Here is a 16,743-nt window from a genome sequence, read left to right as displayed (position 1 = left end):
ACTCCACACAGAGTATCACCCAAGGTTGGAATCAAACCTGGGTCCCTCATGCTGTGAGGCAGCAGTGCTAACCACTGAGCCACCCCATCTGCTGTTTGTGTTGCACAGTTACTTGCAGCATGCCCTTAGTTTGAGGATTCATTCCACAAAAACTCTATTTTCATCTTATATCCTCGTAACATCTGTTTCTTCAGCTATGGTATCTAATTGGCCAGAATAGTGACAGTTGTTTCCTTATCAACCTTAAAATTAACAAGACGTCCATTGATTTAAATAAAAATCTATGAAACAGGAGTTGTATGAATCACTAATTTCAGTTTACTGTCTAAATTCCCTTCAGAATGCCAAGATTTTTTTTCCAAAAGGAGGTTTATCATCTAATCATTAATTCAGTTATTCATGGATTTGCCTGAAAGCTGAAACTTTCTGTTAAATCTTTTTGTTCAAGAATTTTATTTGTCCTCAGACTGAAGTAATTACCAGAGGCATTTTAAAACATTGTGAAAACTATCTGTGGCTTCTTTAGTATTTTGATGATTTTTAATGTCACTCGCTGTTGAAAGAAATAGTGCATTAATTTGTTCATCCTTAGATTTATTGTTAATTTTGAAACAATTCTATATCTCAAGAAATGTTATGTCTACTATGTGAAATCCCATGTCATTTTTTGCCCATCTCTGACATTGAATCTTTTTTGGAAGTATTTTTCCATCTAATTCTTCTTAATATGTTTGTTTATTCTTATGCTTGTAAAGCTGGTCCATTAGTTTGTGGTCATTTGTCTAAAAGCTTGCATTCATCCACTAAATCAGTGCTGTTTAAATGTAGTAATCTTAAAGTGTCTTCAAACTTTTACACTCTAGTATTGAAATTTTGCAGTATTTTCTTTATCTGCTAGCTTTTAAATTCTATATTTTGGTAACAGTGTGAAATTCTTCCAATGAAGCATTTAATTCAGTTAACTAGCAAATCTGTACTGTGTTACTTCTTTCAAGCTTGAATTGTATTACATGGGATACTGTATTGATGTAATGCTTATAAGAGTTTTCCTGCTTTTCTAATGATTGAAATGGTGGTTTTTCTGCTTCTATTGGTTCCCCCAACCCCAGCATTTGTGGCCAAGTTGGAAGTACCTCACTGCTTTCAGGTCAAAATGAATGTTCTCTTGCCTTTCATGGCTCAAAGCACGTGTCCTTTACATTTAAAAAAAAATTGGTATTTTGGTTGCAGGTTGAAAATTTAAACTGTGAAGTTTATATGTCCCAATCTTCTAATAGTATTAATATTCTTCTAAACTTCTTCTTTTGTTATAGTCTTTCTTCAAATCATTTAACTTTGTCCTTTTTGTCCCTTTAAATAGACTGTACGTTAAGATTACTGCATTTAAACAGCACCAGTTTAGTGGATGAATGTAAGCTTTTAGACAGAAGACCATAAACAATATGGAGAAGCTAGAAATTTAGACTGCACTTCTTGTCTGACACAGAAGTTGCTGGAAAAGCTCAGCAGATCAGGAAGTATGTGTGAAGCAAAAACCAAGTTAACATTTCGATCCGGTGACCCTCCCTCAGAACTGATGCTAGACAGGAGATTGTCAGGTTACCTGCAGAAGATTGGGCGGGGGGAAGAGATAAGCAGTAAATGATAGGTAGTGATATATCCCAAAGAGAGAGAACAGTTTGGACAGACAGAAGAGTCGATAATGATCTGGCTGGGAGGATGCATAGCTGTTAATTGGGACTGTTAGTGACTAAAAATAGGTAGCGTGTAGTGGCAGATTATGCAATAATTTTGTGTGCGCGCGCGCATGTGTGTGTATACACGCACGTACATGCACGTCTCCAGTAAAATGAAAGAAAACCAGTTGTTTCTTCCCACAAAAGTTGCTGTAAAATGTTGCTTTTAACCATTCAGTCAGAGATGTCATAATTTGTAAACAAGCCCCGCTGTGAAGAAGAAGTCAAAGAACCATGAAGGAAAAGCTGCGAAAACTAAAGGACTTGGGAAACAAAAGGAACCCATCCCTAAGGACTGATACCATTGAACTGTTTTACAGTATTTTTTCCCCTCCACCCATAACGACATTTTTTTTTGTCTGTCCGAATGTGGGTAGAAAGGGTTTCTTAGAAGGGGAACGAGGAAAATTACCAACTAACAGATCATAATTGTTTACCTGTGAATGGAATCTATTTATTTGTAATAAATAGTAATTGGTGTAAGTACAAACTTGTTTTTTGTTTTCTGCTAACTTAAATCTGCCAGAGTTAAACTGAGCATTTGCAAGCTTTATGTTCAATAGCATCTACCTGACAATGGGTATGTCCTGTGTCCAACAAAAAGGACATATCTAACTCAGCCAAATACATTCCATCCCTCTACTCTCAATTAAGTATGGAAGGTGTTACCAACAGTGCTTTCAAATGGTATCTACTCAGCAATGACCTGTTCAGTAAAGCCCAGTTTGGGTTCTGCCAGGGCCACTCTGCTCCTGACCTCATCACAGCCTTGGTTCAAACTGCGACAAAACAGCTGAATTCCAGAGGGTAGGTGGAAGTCACATTAAGACTGCATTTGACTAAGAATGGCATCAAGGAGTCCTGGCCAAACTGGAGTCAATAGCAATAAAGGTTAAAAAAAACTGCTAGTTGGAGTCATACCTGGTACATAGGAAGGTGATTGTTGGAGGTCAGTCATCCCAGTTAGTTGGCACCATATATACAAACATCAATTTTTTAAAACAATGCTCAAAGTGTACCACCAATGTGCAGCAGTGTGTACCACTTACAAGGTGCACTGCAACAATTCATCAATACTCCTTTGACAGCAGCTTCCAAACCCACAACCACCACTACTGAGAAGGACATGGGCAGATGATACACAGCAACACCATTGCCTGCAAGTTCCTTCCGAATCACTCACCACCCTGACTTGGAAACATGTCATCTTTGGTGTTACTGGATAAAGATTGTGGAACTCCCTCCCTAAAGGCATTGTGGGTGTTCCTACACCAAATGAATCAAGAAGGCAGCTCAGCATCCTGTCCTCAAGGGCAATGAAGGATAGGCAATAAATGTTGGCTCAGCCAGTGAAACTCACATGCTATGAATGAATAGAAAATAAGGATTCAGAGAAGACAAGTTGACCTTTTAACCAATCCACCTTTGCAGTTGGCAGCTCTTTTGGATATTTTTGAACGTTAGGGGACGGCAGACCTGATCCCAGTTTGTGCTCTGGAATGCAAGCCTGATCTTTTAGGCTGTTTCTCCTGAGATAAGTGTGCAAACCAGGAACTTACCCAGACTGCATTCCCAGTTAGCATTTCTGGTTGATCAGTGGTCATCTATCCACAGACACTGTCTGACCTGTGATCATTTTGATCAATTTCTGCTTTTGTTTCCTTTACCTACTGGCCTTTGGCTGGTTTGAAAGGTTAAAAAAAAATCAAATAATTTAAACCAGAACATAGTGAATTAGCAGTGCAGAGTGCTGTGAAACACCAGCTGAATCCTGCCTATCAAAGATTAATATATGGTGCAGCAACTTTACTGAGAGACAGGAGTAAGAACAATAAAGGAAGTAAATCAGCACCTTTAAACAATTTCTTAATTTAAAATTCAATCAACAGGAAAATAATTAATCTAAAATTGTAAAAGGTACCTGATATGTAAATCTTTCCATTGTGTACTGCACCAGCATGTGCTGCCAGGGGCTGAGGAAGAGAGGACAAGTAGCACCATTCATTGGCTTCCAGATTGTAACATTCAACACTTGACAAATAACCTGTTTCGTTCCTTCCTCCAATCGCGTACAAATGTTTATCCAGAAAGCAGGCATAAAAACTTGCTCGCCTACAATACAATTAAAAATCAGATTATTAAACACCTATCAGAAAGACGTATTATTTTCTGATTTTAAATATAAATGGTCATAAATCCATGTGCTGCTGGTTGGTAATGATTCCCATTAGTAATGTAAATTTAGAAGACTGGAAGATTGCCAGTCAGCTGCTCATTCTGAGAGTCAAACAACCCATAACATTTGAAGCCCTCAATCTCATGGAAGTGAGATTTCCTGCTTCAAATGGATTCAGGCCGGCATATCATCTGCTGGGACTAGAGCACAACAGTGGTTTATAAGAATTTTGTGGGACGTGCATTCCTATTCATTCTGGTGATTCATTAACTGTTTGCCTCAGCCACTCTGTTATGATAGAAATTTGTACATTTTCATCACACTTTGGGAAGCTTCTGATTGCCCGTTTAGGTTTCTTGCTTATATTTTGTTCTTCCCCCAAATCCTGGAACGTTATAGCTATGCTGACAACTGATAGATGGCAGCGGTTCTCGAAGGCAGCTTACCTCACCACGCTCTCAAAAATAACTAAGAACGGCCAATAAACACTGGCTCAGCCAGTGCTGCCCACATTCCTTGAGCAAGTAAATGTTAAGTGGAAATTTATCAGTGAGTGTAATTTAATGTTCTTCCCTATGGTGGCACTACTGGCAGAGTTGTTTAATCTGGCTGGAGAATGATGGCTGGGGACCCCACTAACTTCCTGTCTCTTTTCAATTATTGTCTATTTGAGGGTCTCATCCTGCCACCGTTGGTATTCACCAAGCAATAGGTGGGGAGCTTGCTATTTGCTACTAAAAAGTAAACCTTGCTGGGAGGCACCTGAAGAGTAAGTGATAAAACAACAGGGAGTAACTTTAACTGAGTGAAACAACTATCATTGGTGGCCTCAAAACTGAACTAGCAGACTCATTGCTCACTTAAAGCCAATACTCAGTTGTTTTTTAAAGGATCTATAGCTGGCTGTCCAAATCATCAGCCTCTATCAGACAAAAGTCATTTTTAAAACATAAGAAATATGAGCAGGAGTAAGCCATAGGTCCCTTTGAACTTGCTAAGTCATTTAATAAAGCATAATCAGGTTATGCCTGAACCATACTGCCTTCTTGCCTCTGCCAGAATGCAGTTCTAGGCAGGAAGGTTCATGGTCAAGCTTCTCACCTTATCACCAATTGAGGTCTTTAAGCAGACATCAATGACTTGCAGCCTAAGTCCTCTATAATACTGGGACTCCAGGGTGTCTTTCTAATAGCAGACATGGTCTCCTTATTGAGCAAGCGTTGCAAACTAATAATTTAGAAGATACAGAATGGTCTTATGCCATCTATGCAGCCCCAACAACACAGCCGATGCTACCAAAGATTCCGTTTATATAAGGAATTGGATTTTATTGATTCTGCCAGTATGTTTGAAAGTGAGGATGTTGTGGGAGGTGGGTGTGGAGCTTGTGAATGCAGCAGATGGCATTTTGAACAGCTAGTCAGAGAGGCAAAGAGCACCAATACAGACTGCCTGCTGAAAGGTACCTTTATCCATGAAAGATCTGTGAAGCAGAGTACTGAAGAGATGAAGACTGGAAGATACCAACCGACAGCTGGTTGGTTTTGAAACTTGATTGTTTTTGTTAACTTAATCTGGGTGTTTTATCAGATCAGTATATTGCTGTAGAGTGGGAAGTAGATAAATCGACCAGACAATGGAGGTAGATAGTTGTTACTTAATGTGCTCTTTTCTTGTAGTTAAAGAATAAATTGTTAATTTTTTCTTTAAGTAGTGGGATTTGAGTAGCTCTTTGTCACTCACAATTAAATAAATTACATGGCGAGGTAAGCTTTTCTGTGCAGAGAAATTAAATTAGCAGAGGGGTTTACCCCGTGTCATAACACTTAAATTCAAAAATTGCAAGTGATTTTCTTTGGGACATATTAACTATAGTGTGAGCATTGCTGTTCTATTAAAACTATATAAATTGCCAGATTTTTGTGTGTGCTTTTGCATACTTGGTTATAGTTTTCAAACAAACATAATAAATTGCATTTACTCTAGGCTGCTCTCAAATCTATACTTTGTTGTGATTTTTCAGACTGGCTATAAACATCAGAAGCTCTGACTATAAAGTTCCATTCTGGTATCTCATAAACTATTCCTTGAAGACCCATTCCATTGTCTTCATCTCATGGGGTTGTGATAAGAGTTCGGTTTATCTGGTATAACGGGGCAGTGGCTAGCTAATATTCAGGAAACTTCACTCCACAAGGCAATTAAAAGTGATGATTTTGTAACTGTAAATCTGAAGTAAAGCCTGAACTGTACTAAATATACTGATTATTTCAGCAACACACTCACTCTTGTGTACACTAAAATAGCTAGACATCTCCATTTGATGAATTTGTTTTCATGTCATGGTAAGTGAGATCATTGTGTCTTCATTTTAATTAAACATCCAACATATAATCATGAATTCATTTTATAAAGTATTAAAGTATATAAAGCTGAACATGACCATCTTCTCACTTCTAAAAAAAAAGTCACCCAAGACGACAGGGTCTATGGTTTATAAAACAGATTTGTTAGTTTACTACAATAATTGCCTGTATTCATTCTCCCAGCTTTATCCTAAATTTAGATTTCTGGAATCAATATATTTCTAGGATTCTATTCCTGGAATTTCAAATTATGGTGTGTTATTTTGATCAGTACAAAGTAAAGTCTTTTTAATGTATGTCTCAAAACAAGCACACAAACACCACAAATATCAAAGTTCCTGCAGGCCACCAAAAAGAGACTTTGAAATAGGCAATAATTAAAAATTGGATTGATCATTGTTGGAAGAATGCCATTATTATTAACACAACAAATCAATAATGCTATTCTTAGACCGGCCTATCGTGAACAAATGCAGATTTTGAATTGAGATGGAGACAAAAAAATGCAGCCCTCAGACTGGACAATAATCCAAACTAAGTTATTGAATTGTACAGCAATCCAAGAAAGTAGAAAGATGGCATTAATTAAAAGACAACAACTAGCATAGATAGGTACTTGTTTTTGACTGGCATTGGCTGAAGCATCACATAAGAAAGCAGTCTTGACGTGGACAACAAGCTAAGAGTAAAAACTTGGAATGGACAGCATGTAAAAATATAAAATTGATATGAACAATAATCCAACAATGTAGAATTAAAGCAATCTCAGAAGGCAACCTTGAGCTGGATCAGATAGACAAATAAAAATGCAGCCTTTTTATTGAATTGTAATGTCATGATGGAGCATGATTTCTGATTAGTTTGTTCAATTTATTACCTACCAGATGACAATAGCTTGTGACAAATATACCTACATATGTAGACAAAAAGTCCAAATGCAATACTTTATGATGAGCTCCTCAACTGTGTGTGGTATTAAAGTATTAAATATTTCTGAAATATCGAAAAGTATTACCTTTCCTGCATAGGTGGGAGTTGTATCCAGCTGTTAAATCTAGGATCATACCGGCTAACAAAATTAGTGCTGTGTTTCCCTGTTTAAAACAAATGAATTAAACATGTTACAGATGCATACTATGAGATACTAAGACACCATGAGAGTTTTAATCTAAACAAGATTCCTGTTACATCATCAAAATCAATATCCCATTCATTTCCCATGACATGATTAAAAAGTTCAACTGTTAGACTAATTACATCAATCTTGATAGAAAAGTTTCTGGATTTTGGTGGCAATTCAGCATTACTTGGAATGTTACATCCAAAGCCTAAGGAATATCAAAGCGACTAGTGAAAAAGATAGACATGCACATTTTGTGGTGCATTCCTAATTCATTGATAGTTACAGGCTTTTTAATTTCTAAGGCCTGAATCAATCACTATCAGATTGCTGCAATGCTCCTACATTTTTGTACCAAAGTTGAGTTCCACATTTCTGATCAGGCCTTCCAGTCCTGGCTTCTTCAGAAATGTAGAACTTGCAGACCTGAATTATAAGGAGAAAGGCAATTAACCAAAGCTTCTTTTATGGCACTAACTGCTGTATTCTGCTGTGTCCACAAGCGTCGGGACATTTAAACAGCTTCTTAGCAAGTTAGTAAATGATAGTGGGTAAAAAAATGGGTGCGTGAGTGGGTAGGATGGATGAAATAAGTGGGTAGTGGATTGGGAGAAGATTAACCAAGTGTGCAAGAGTGTTGGGTAAGGTAATTGGTAGTAGATTGAGGTAAGTGAGTAGGGTGCAGATAGCTACATAGTAGGATCGGATAGTGATTGGGAGGGGTTTGTAACTAGACAGTCACTCTGGATTGGGTTAGGACAGGGATCTGAAAGTCAGGGGCTAGCCAGGTTGGGTCAGGAAGGAAAGTTGGGGCAGGAATTGGAGGGTGAGGAGGGGAGTCGGGTGGTGCAGTCTTGTCAGGTTGTGTTAGAAGTGAAACGAAAACAGAAGTTGCTGGAGAAACTCAGCAGGTCTTGCAGCATCTGTGGAGAGAAAGCAAAGTTAACATTTCTATTCTAGTGACACTTCTTCAGATCCTTATAATCAGCCCTGCTGAGTTTCTCCTGCAATATCTGTTTTTGTTTTAGATTTCCAGCAGTTCTTTGTTTTGTTTTGAGTAGAGATGAGTCTGGTGTCAAGGGGGTTACTATGGAGACCAGTATTATAGTTACCCAGGAGTGAGGTGATGCTTCTATCTCACATTTTCTGGGTTGCTATCCCAGTAAGCTGGAACACTCCGAACTGTATGAACAAGTTACAATTGGAGGTTTTTGCAGAGGGTCCCAGGGAGCAGAAGAATTTCCCATTGGAAGCTAAAACTTCCCAGGCAACTTCCACAGAGTCAGCAGATTGGGATTTCAGAGGTATGCTGGCAGAGGCATGTTGGGCCACAGTCACACCTCTGACTATCTGGAGACCCATAGATCTGTGCCTCAGATATAAGGTAGTCCAAAGCTGTACTTTTCTGTCAGTCTCAATTAACAAAGCTGTATTTTGATGCCTAATGAATACAAGGACAATGCACTAATTTCAGTTTTGAGTCTATTTGTGATTGACAGCCAAAGATCTTTGTTTCTGCATTCCCAATTATTGAAGCTTATTACTTTCTGCTTTTTAAGGTAGCCCTGATCAGAATTCTTTTCTTTACAAGTGGTTTACTGTGATGAGCAACGCTGCTTCTCAGTTTTTATGGGGATGGTTTGTTTAAGTGAATGCAAGAAAGTGAGGACTGCAGATGCTGGAGACCAGAGTTGGAAAGTGTGGTGCTGGAAAAACACAGCAGGCCAGGCAGCATCTGAGGAGCAGGAGAATCGACGTTTCGGGCAAAAGCCATTCTTCAGGGCTTATGCTTCAGGGCTTCCTGAAGAACGGCTTATGCCCGAAATGTCGATTCTCTTGCTCCTCGGATGCTGCCTGGCCTGCTGTGTTTTTCCAGCACCACACTTTTCAACTTAAGTGAATGGGAGTCTTTCAAAATGCTAACATCTCCTGGCCTAATGGAAACTTTCAGGTTGTACAACTGCTGAGATTAGAGGACAATCGGTGATGATAGCCACCCGGAAATTTTCAGCCTGCTATGTACTGTTCCTTAACATTTTCCTCACAGATAATTTCATTTCATCTACAGCTTTATTGCTGGTGCTATCCTTTTCTTAAATCAGCATTTCTAAGGAAGGGAGGCCATTTCCAGCTTGTTGGTGTACAAACTGCTTCTACATTAAGTACATGGTCTACTGGCCAGCCTGTAAATCAAACTTTCCTTTTAGATAGCTTAAAATATATGCTATATAAGCAGCTGTTAAAAACATATTTCACTCCAAATAGAAGAACACATTGCTATTTACATATGGCACCAATTAAAATTAAAATTACAATAAGGAAATAAAGTTGCTCCGATTGTAAGTTAAGTGATCCCATAACTTTTGTTGCATTTAATCGCTTGTCATAGAGTTACAGATTTTATTTATTTTCAAATATGTACAAATATAGATGCAATTATTTCTGTTCCCAAAATTAATATATAAAGCTCTTTACAGTGAAGTATGAAGTACCAAGCAGTTTGTTATTACCATTTGGATTCCATTGGTCTTCTCCTCCTAGTACAAATAGGAAATTTTCTACTTCAACAACACAGTGGTGGGCACTGTTATAAGGCATTACTGAAATGAAGAACAAAAACATCTTCACTGCAAAGTCTTTATTATAGAATCAATACAACCCAGTGATTAGTCTGGCAAGTTTATTGCATGCTTTGCATTTTTGCAATGTATTTTTCACAAATGAATATTGGGAAATGTGGGCTTTTATATTTAATATTTTGAAATGTTTTAAATATACAACAGGGTTACAATAGAAGGGCTCATTTAATTGAATAAGAAAGTCTCTATTAATAATCAAAGAAAATTTTCAAATCTTGAAATGTGCAGATGGGTAAGGAGGAAAGGGATCAATATCTTGGATATAAACCTTTTACTTGACTGAACGATAGAAAATCAGCGAACTCTTATTATAGCTCAGCAAATCACAAAATTTCTGTCAACGCTTCCAATAGCAGAGTAGCAGAAACTCTGAGGAAATACTCAGTGATACTTGTCAAAGTGTTCCCTGGAGTGATCTGAACCAGGAAAAAGATAGATAATCAAAGCCACAAATATCAAACATGCTCATTAAATTTTAGTGTTAACCTATTTTGTCAGCTTGAGGAGAGATTTTAGGATGAACTAAATTTTCTCAGATCATTTATTAAGCAGGCAAAATGTTGTCTTTTCATATCTGGAACTAGAGTTTGAATTCAGACTAAACTCATGGGATGAATAACTTCTCTCTCAGGCGTCCATAAAAATTTGAAATGAACACAAATTGGGACATGAGTACAAATTGACAGATTTACTCAGAGATGTCTTATGGGAGAACAGTTTTGGAAATAGAAAACAATCACAGAAATGTAAACTTACATTTTTAGATTGTTACCATCTGCAAAGCTGACCACTTTGAATTGGCCAGGATTTATTACTAATCACTAATTCTCCTTGAAAAAGTGGTAAGCCGCTTTTTTGAACCATTCAGATACATAATGGGAAGATACACCCACAATACTGTTAGGGAGGGAAATCCAGGATTTTGACTCAGCATTTGTGAAGAACAGGTAGGGTAGTGTGTAGCTTGTATAACTATCACTTGCTACTAATCACGCCAAGCCTGAATGTTGTACGGGTCTTGCTACATATAGACACTGACTGCTTAAATATCTGAGGAGTTATGAATGAGACAGAATATTTTGCCACTGTCAGTAATGATTACTTGTGGCCTTTTGAAGAACAGAAGGCCATTGATGAAACCTAGGTCTGGGAGACTACCTTGAGAAACACCTGCAGCAATGTTGTCATACATGAATGATCTCCAACAACCAGGAGCTTGTGACTTCAACTAGTGGTTTGTTTTTATCTGATTTCCATTGACTCCTTAGTGTCACATTTAGTTCAATGTGCCTTGATGTCAAGAGCAATCACTCTCACCTTACCTTTGGAGGTGGCTTTTTGATCCATGTTTGGACCAGATCTGCAATAAGGCCAGGAACTGAGTAAGCCTGGCAGAATGGAACTGCCCACCAGTGAACAGGTTCGTACTGATAGCATTTTTGATGACCCCATCTATCAATTGCTGATGATAATGAGTAGATTGATAGTATGGTTAATTATCCAGATTGATTTGCCTTATTTTTGTGGACAGGACAAACATAGCAACTTTTTTTTTACATTTTCAAGTAGATGCCAGTGTTATTGCTGTACTGTAACAGCTCAGCTAATGGCTAATTCTGGAGCATGTCTTCATTACTATTACTGGAATATTATCAAGTTCCACAACCTTTGAAGTATTCAGTTCTTGCAGCCACTTCTTGATATCATGTGGAGTAAATCAAATTGGCTGAAGACTAGCGTCTGTGATGCCGGGGACGTTAGGAAAAGGCTGAGATGGATCAAGTTGCTATTTCTGGCTCAAGATGGTTGCAAATACATTAGTCTTATCTTTTTCACTGATGTGCTGGACTCCTCTGTCATTGAGGAAAAGAGTACCTGTGCACTTTACTCCTCTGGTTAGTTATTTAAGTATCACCACCATCCATGACTGAATACAGCAGGATTACAGTGCTTAGGGCTGGTTATTGATTGTGATATTGTTTAGCTCTATTTAATGCATGCTTCTCTCGCTGCTGGCAACTAGTTGTGTGTTACAGTATCACCAAGTTGACTGTTACTGTCCCTCTTTCATTCCTCAGTAACCACGGTTATTCTCCCAGCTTGATGGGAATAATAATGTTCCATGTCAAAGACTGTTACTTAGACTCAAATATGCCAGGCCACAATGTTAGACATTGGAGTTGAACACAATTCTGTTGCTGTTGATAACTCATAGCACCTCATGGATGACAAGTTTTGAATTGCTGGATCTGATTGAAACTTATTTAATTTATACAATATGGGATATTGTCAATGTGTAGGTTGGATTTTGTTTCTACAAGTGTAGTGGTCACTCCTATCAATACTATCAAGAACAGTTGTCTCTGTGACAAGTTGAGGATGAGTTCAAGTACAGTTTTCCATTTGTTTGTTTCCTATCCACCACAAACCTGTGTGGTAGATGGTAATCAGCAGGAGGTTTCCTTACCCAGCTCCTGCGTCAGTGCTTCGCAACTCAAATATATACCACACTGTCATTGCCTTTTGTGGGACTGTCCTGCTATCCAGTTGGTGACGCGAGTGTTTTTGATTTTGTCAGTAAGATATCATTCTGTGATTATGACAATGTCAGGAAATTGCTTGACAAGTCTCTCCCAATTTTAGGCCTAGTCCCAAGATGATCACAAGAATTTCTCCAAAGGATCCACAGATTTGGGATTGCCATTGTCATTTCTGTTGTCTGGTTTGAGACAGAGCAATCTATTTACTTTCAATCCTTTTTGATTTTGCAGTGGTTGATACAACTGAGTGTGTTGTTAGGCCATTTCAGAGGGACTTTCGTTTTTTTTTCTTTCAGGGGATGTAAGCTGGCGAGGTAAACATTATTGTTACCTTTGAACTAAGTGGCTTACATCGTCTGCTTACCAGTTTAATTTTCTTCTTCACTTCTCCACTCAACTTATTTTATTGGCTTAGTTCTTGATTACAGAATTCATACGACATCGACCACCGTATATCCTTTTATATTTCATCACTTTTTTTTATCTCTCTTATAACAAAAAGCAACTGATTTTAGTTCCCTTGCCCTGCCACTTGTTGGAATGCAACTAAGTAAAAGGTAAAGTTGCCATAGTCCCATCAGGCTACTCTCTCAGTAGACCAAGTGACTAGTAGTAAGTTTATCTTGAGGGTCATCAGACTCAGGCAATGGGCAAGGTTGAGAAGGTGGGGCCTTTATGGTAACCTCAGTCAATGTGGGAATTGTACCTATGCTGGTGTTGGCATTACTTGGCATCACAAACCCGTTGTCTAGCTACCTGAGATAACCAACCCTTGGAATGTAACTAGCCTACAAATGAAGTAAGTATTACTTAAGAGTTACTCATTGTTTGTTCTAGATCGGTGATGCAATCTATTTAGTTTGCATGTAATTGTGCTCTATATGTCAATAATCTATGAATATTGCAAATTTCAGTGAGCCAGGTATTCCAGTGTTTGCTACTTTTAATTGCTACAATAATGCCTATATACAAATTTGCCTAAGATCAAGAATGGAGCTTGCTGCAAGATTTTCAGTTGGTCACAGAAACAATTTAAGGTTCACTGAAGAGCAGTTCGTGTTACAATCATTTGGAGACAGTAAGGGTAATAGAGATAGCAAGAAATTGACTCTAAACTAAACGTGCCACTGAGAAGACCATTGATTCTTATTCAAGATTAGAATGGAGCTGGAAAAGCACAGAAGGCCAGACAGCATTCAAGGAGCAGGAAAATCAAAGTTTCGGGCAGGAGCCCTTCATCATGAATGAGGCTGGGAGCTTCTGGGGTGGAGAGATAAATGAGGGTCTATTTTAGCGGAGGAAGAGGTGGGGTGTGGTACCGGTGTGACTCCAGAAGATGGACTGTTTTACATAGCCAAGAAGGACACAGGCATAGCTGGAGCCCATGGTTATCCCTTTCATCTGGAGGAAGTGGGAGGATTCACAGGAGAAATTGTTCAGGGTGAGGACCAGTTCAGCCAAAGGAATGAGAGTCAGTGGAAGGGTACCATTTGGGACATCAGGAGAGGAAGAAACAGAGGGCTTGGTTGGCCCTGGGCATGATGAATGGAGGTAGAGCCTCTCATTTATCTCCACCCCGGAGGCATTAGAACCAGTTTGTGCAGCTAAGTATCGGAAATAGGGTTCAAAAATATCTTGGAAGCCATAAGGGACTCAGAAGAAGCAAATAATACTAGAATGCAGTGGAAAGTGGGAGTTGAAAAGTGCACAAGCAGAATTTGTGTGATGCAGCTGAGCAAATTTAGAATGCACGAGTAAAACCAGGTCCTGTACTAGTTGGTGTGTCTGTAACGAAGTGCTAGAATGCAGTCTCCAGAATCCAGGAAAGCCTATACTCAGGAAAAGAAAGCAGACCACCATAGCAGGATCAGTTGTTTAGGCAGTCCACGATACTGTAGCTTTTGAGGAAGGTCAAAAAGAGAAGAATTGGAATCCCTTACAATGTTTGAATAAGATTTTATGTCCCACAATATCACCAATATCTGAAGATTGCTGAAAAATCCTTGTAGTCTTGACTACATTTGCTACAAAACCAATCATTGATCTTCCCTATCTTCCTATTTTTACTCTCTCTGATGCATGGATCTAGGAATAACAAAGAGTATTACAATTGACATCTTTTTTTTAAACTCCCTTCTAGTTTCTGAAGTTCTGATTGTGTGACCTCAATACCGGCCCTCTTTATGTCATTTGTACTGATTTGTACTACAACTTCTAGCTCATTTGTTTATACTTGCAGAATATTCTACACCTTCTTTATGATGCTGTTTACACTGACACAAGGGTGGCAACATACATACCTTGTGAGACTTAAAATGATGGTTACAGAAAAGTGCCCATCCGTTCCTTCACCTATGGAATCTCCTGTAATTACGGCATAACTATACATTGTTCTTCTCTATCCAATTCAGTTGTCATTTTCTCAAAGAAATTCAGGGATAAAGTCAGACATTTTACCTCTGAATCCATCCTTCAAGCAATTGTAGAAATCTATTGCTGATAATCAAGTAGACCAGAGAAATTGAAGTTTTGTTTAAGAAAAAGAAGGACCTATTATGTCAGGTATAGACAGGAGAGATTGAGTAAATATTTTGAAGAGTATAAAGGTATACTTAAGAGGGAATCAGAAGGGCAAAAAAGGGGACATGAGATAATTTTGACAAATAGGGCTAAGGAGAATCCAAATGGATTTTCTAAATATATTAAGGACAAAAGGTAACTAAGGAGAGAATAGGCCATCTCAAAGATCAGCAAAGGGGTCCTTTGTGTGGAGCTGCAGGAGATGGGGGATATACTAAATGAGTATTTTGCATCAGTGTTTACTGTGGAAAAGGACATGGAAGATATAGAATGTGGGGAAATAGATGGTCACATCTTGAAAAATGCCCATATTACAGAAGAGGAAGTGCTAGATGTCTTGAAATGAATAAAAGTGGATAAATCCCCAGGACCTGATTAGATGTACCATAGAACTCTGTGGGAGCCTCAGGAAGTGATTGCTGGGCCCCTTACTGAGATATTTGTATCATCGATAGTCACAGGTGAGGTGCTGAAAGACTGGATGTTGGCTAACATGATGCCACTATTTAAGAAAGGTGGTAAGGAAAAGCCAGGGAACTGTAGACCGGTGAGCCTGATGTCGGTGGTGGGCAAGTTGTTGGAAGGAATCCTGAGGGACAGGCTGTGCATGTATTTGGAAAGGTAATGACTGATTAAGGTAATCAGCATGGCTTTGTGTGTGAGAAATCATGTCTCACGAACTTGATTGAGTTTTTTGAAGAAGTAACAACAAGGATTGATGAGGGCAGAGCAGTGGATGTGATCTTTCTAGACTTCAGTAAGGCATTTGACAAGGTTCTCCATTGGAGACTAGTTAGCAAGGTTAGATCTCATGGAATACAGGGAGAACTAACCATTTGGATACAGAACTGGTTTGAAAGTAGAAGGCAGAGGGTGGTGGTGGAGAGTTGCTTTTCAGACTGGAGGCCTGTGACCAGTGGAATGCCACAAGCACCTGTGTTGGGTCTACTGCTTTCCATCATTTATATAAATGATTTGGATGTGAACCTAGGAGGTGTAGTTAGTAAGTTTGCTGATGACATCAAAATTGGAGGTGTACTGGAGAGCAAAGATTACAATGGGATCTTGATCAGATGGGCCAATGGGTGGCAGATGGATCTTAGATTAGATTACTTACAGTATGGAAACAGGCCCTTCAGCCCAACAAGTCTTCACCAACCCTCCGAAGAGCCACCCACCCAGACCCATTCCCCTACATTTACCCCTTCACCTAACATGACAGACAATTTAGCATGGCCAATTCGCCTGACCTGCACATCTTTGGACTGTGGGAGGAAAACTGGAGCACCCGGAGAAAACCCACACAGACACAGGGAGAATGTACAAACTCCACACAGACAGTTTCCCAAGGCGAGAATTGAACCTGGGTCTCTGGTGCTGTTAGGCAGCAGTGCTAACCACTGTGCCACCCACTCAATGGCTCTCAATGCCGTTTAGATAAATGCGAGGTGCTGCATTTTGGAAAAGCAAATCAGAATAGCATTTATACACTTAATGGTAAGGTCCTGGGGAGTGCTGCTGAACAAAGACCTAGGAGTGCAGATTCATAGTTCCTTGAAAGTAGAGATACAGGTAGATTTAATAGT

The 16,743-nt window shown here is 38.9% G+C and overlaps 1 protein-coding gene across 1 annotated transcript in view; it reads right to left on the bottom strand.

The window, feature by feature from the left end:
- The window catches only part of klhl14 (kelch-like family member 14), a 182,113-nt gene that overhangs the window by 31,195 nt on the left and 134,175 nt on the right, over positions 1–16,743 (bottom strand). The window contains exons 3-5 of the mRNA XM_060824369.1: positions 9,909–9,998; positions 7,294–7,372; positions 3,658–3,848 (exon numbers count right to left, since the gene is read on the bottom strand). Coding sequence (XP_060680352.1) covers positions 3,658–3,848; positions 7,294–7,372; positions 9,909–9,998 — 360 coding nt within the window. The remainder of the gene's footprint in view (positions 1–3,657; positions 3,849–7,293; positions 7,373–9,908; positions 9,999–16,743) is intronic.

The sequence above is a fragment of the Hemiscyllium ocellatum genome, chromosome 4 (assembly GCF_020745735.1).
Source record: "Hemiscyllium ocellatum isolate sHemOce1 chromosome 4, sHemOce1.pat.X.cur, whole genome shotgun sequence".
Lineage (NCBI taxonomy): Eukaryota > Metazoa > Chordata > Chondrichthyes > Orectolobiformes > Hemiscylliidae > Hemiscyllium > Hemiscyllium ocellatum.
The sequence above is the reverse complement of the archived record's forward strand: the minus strand, read 5'-3'. Positions and strand labels throughout refer to the sequence as shown.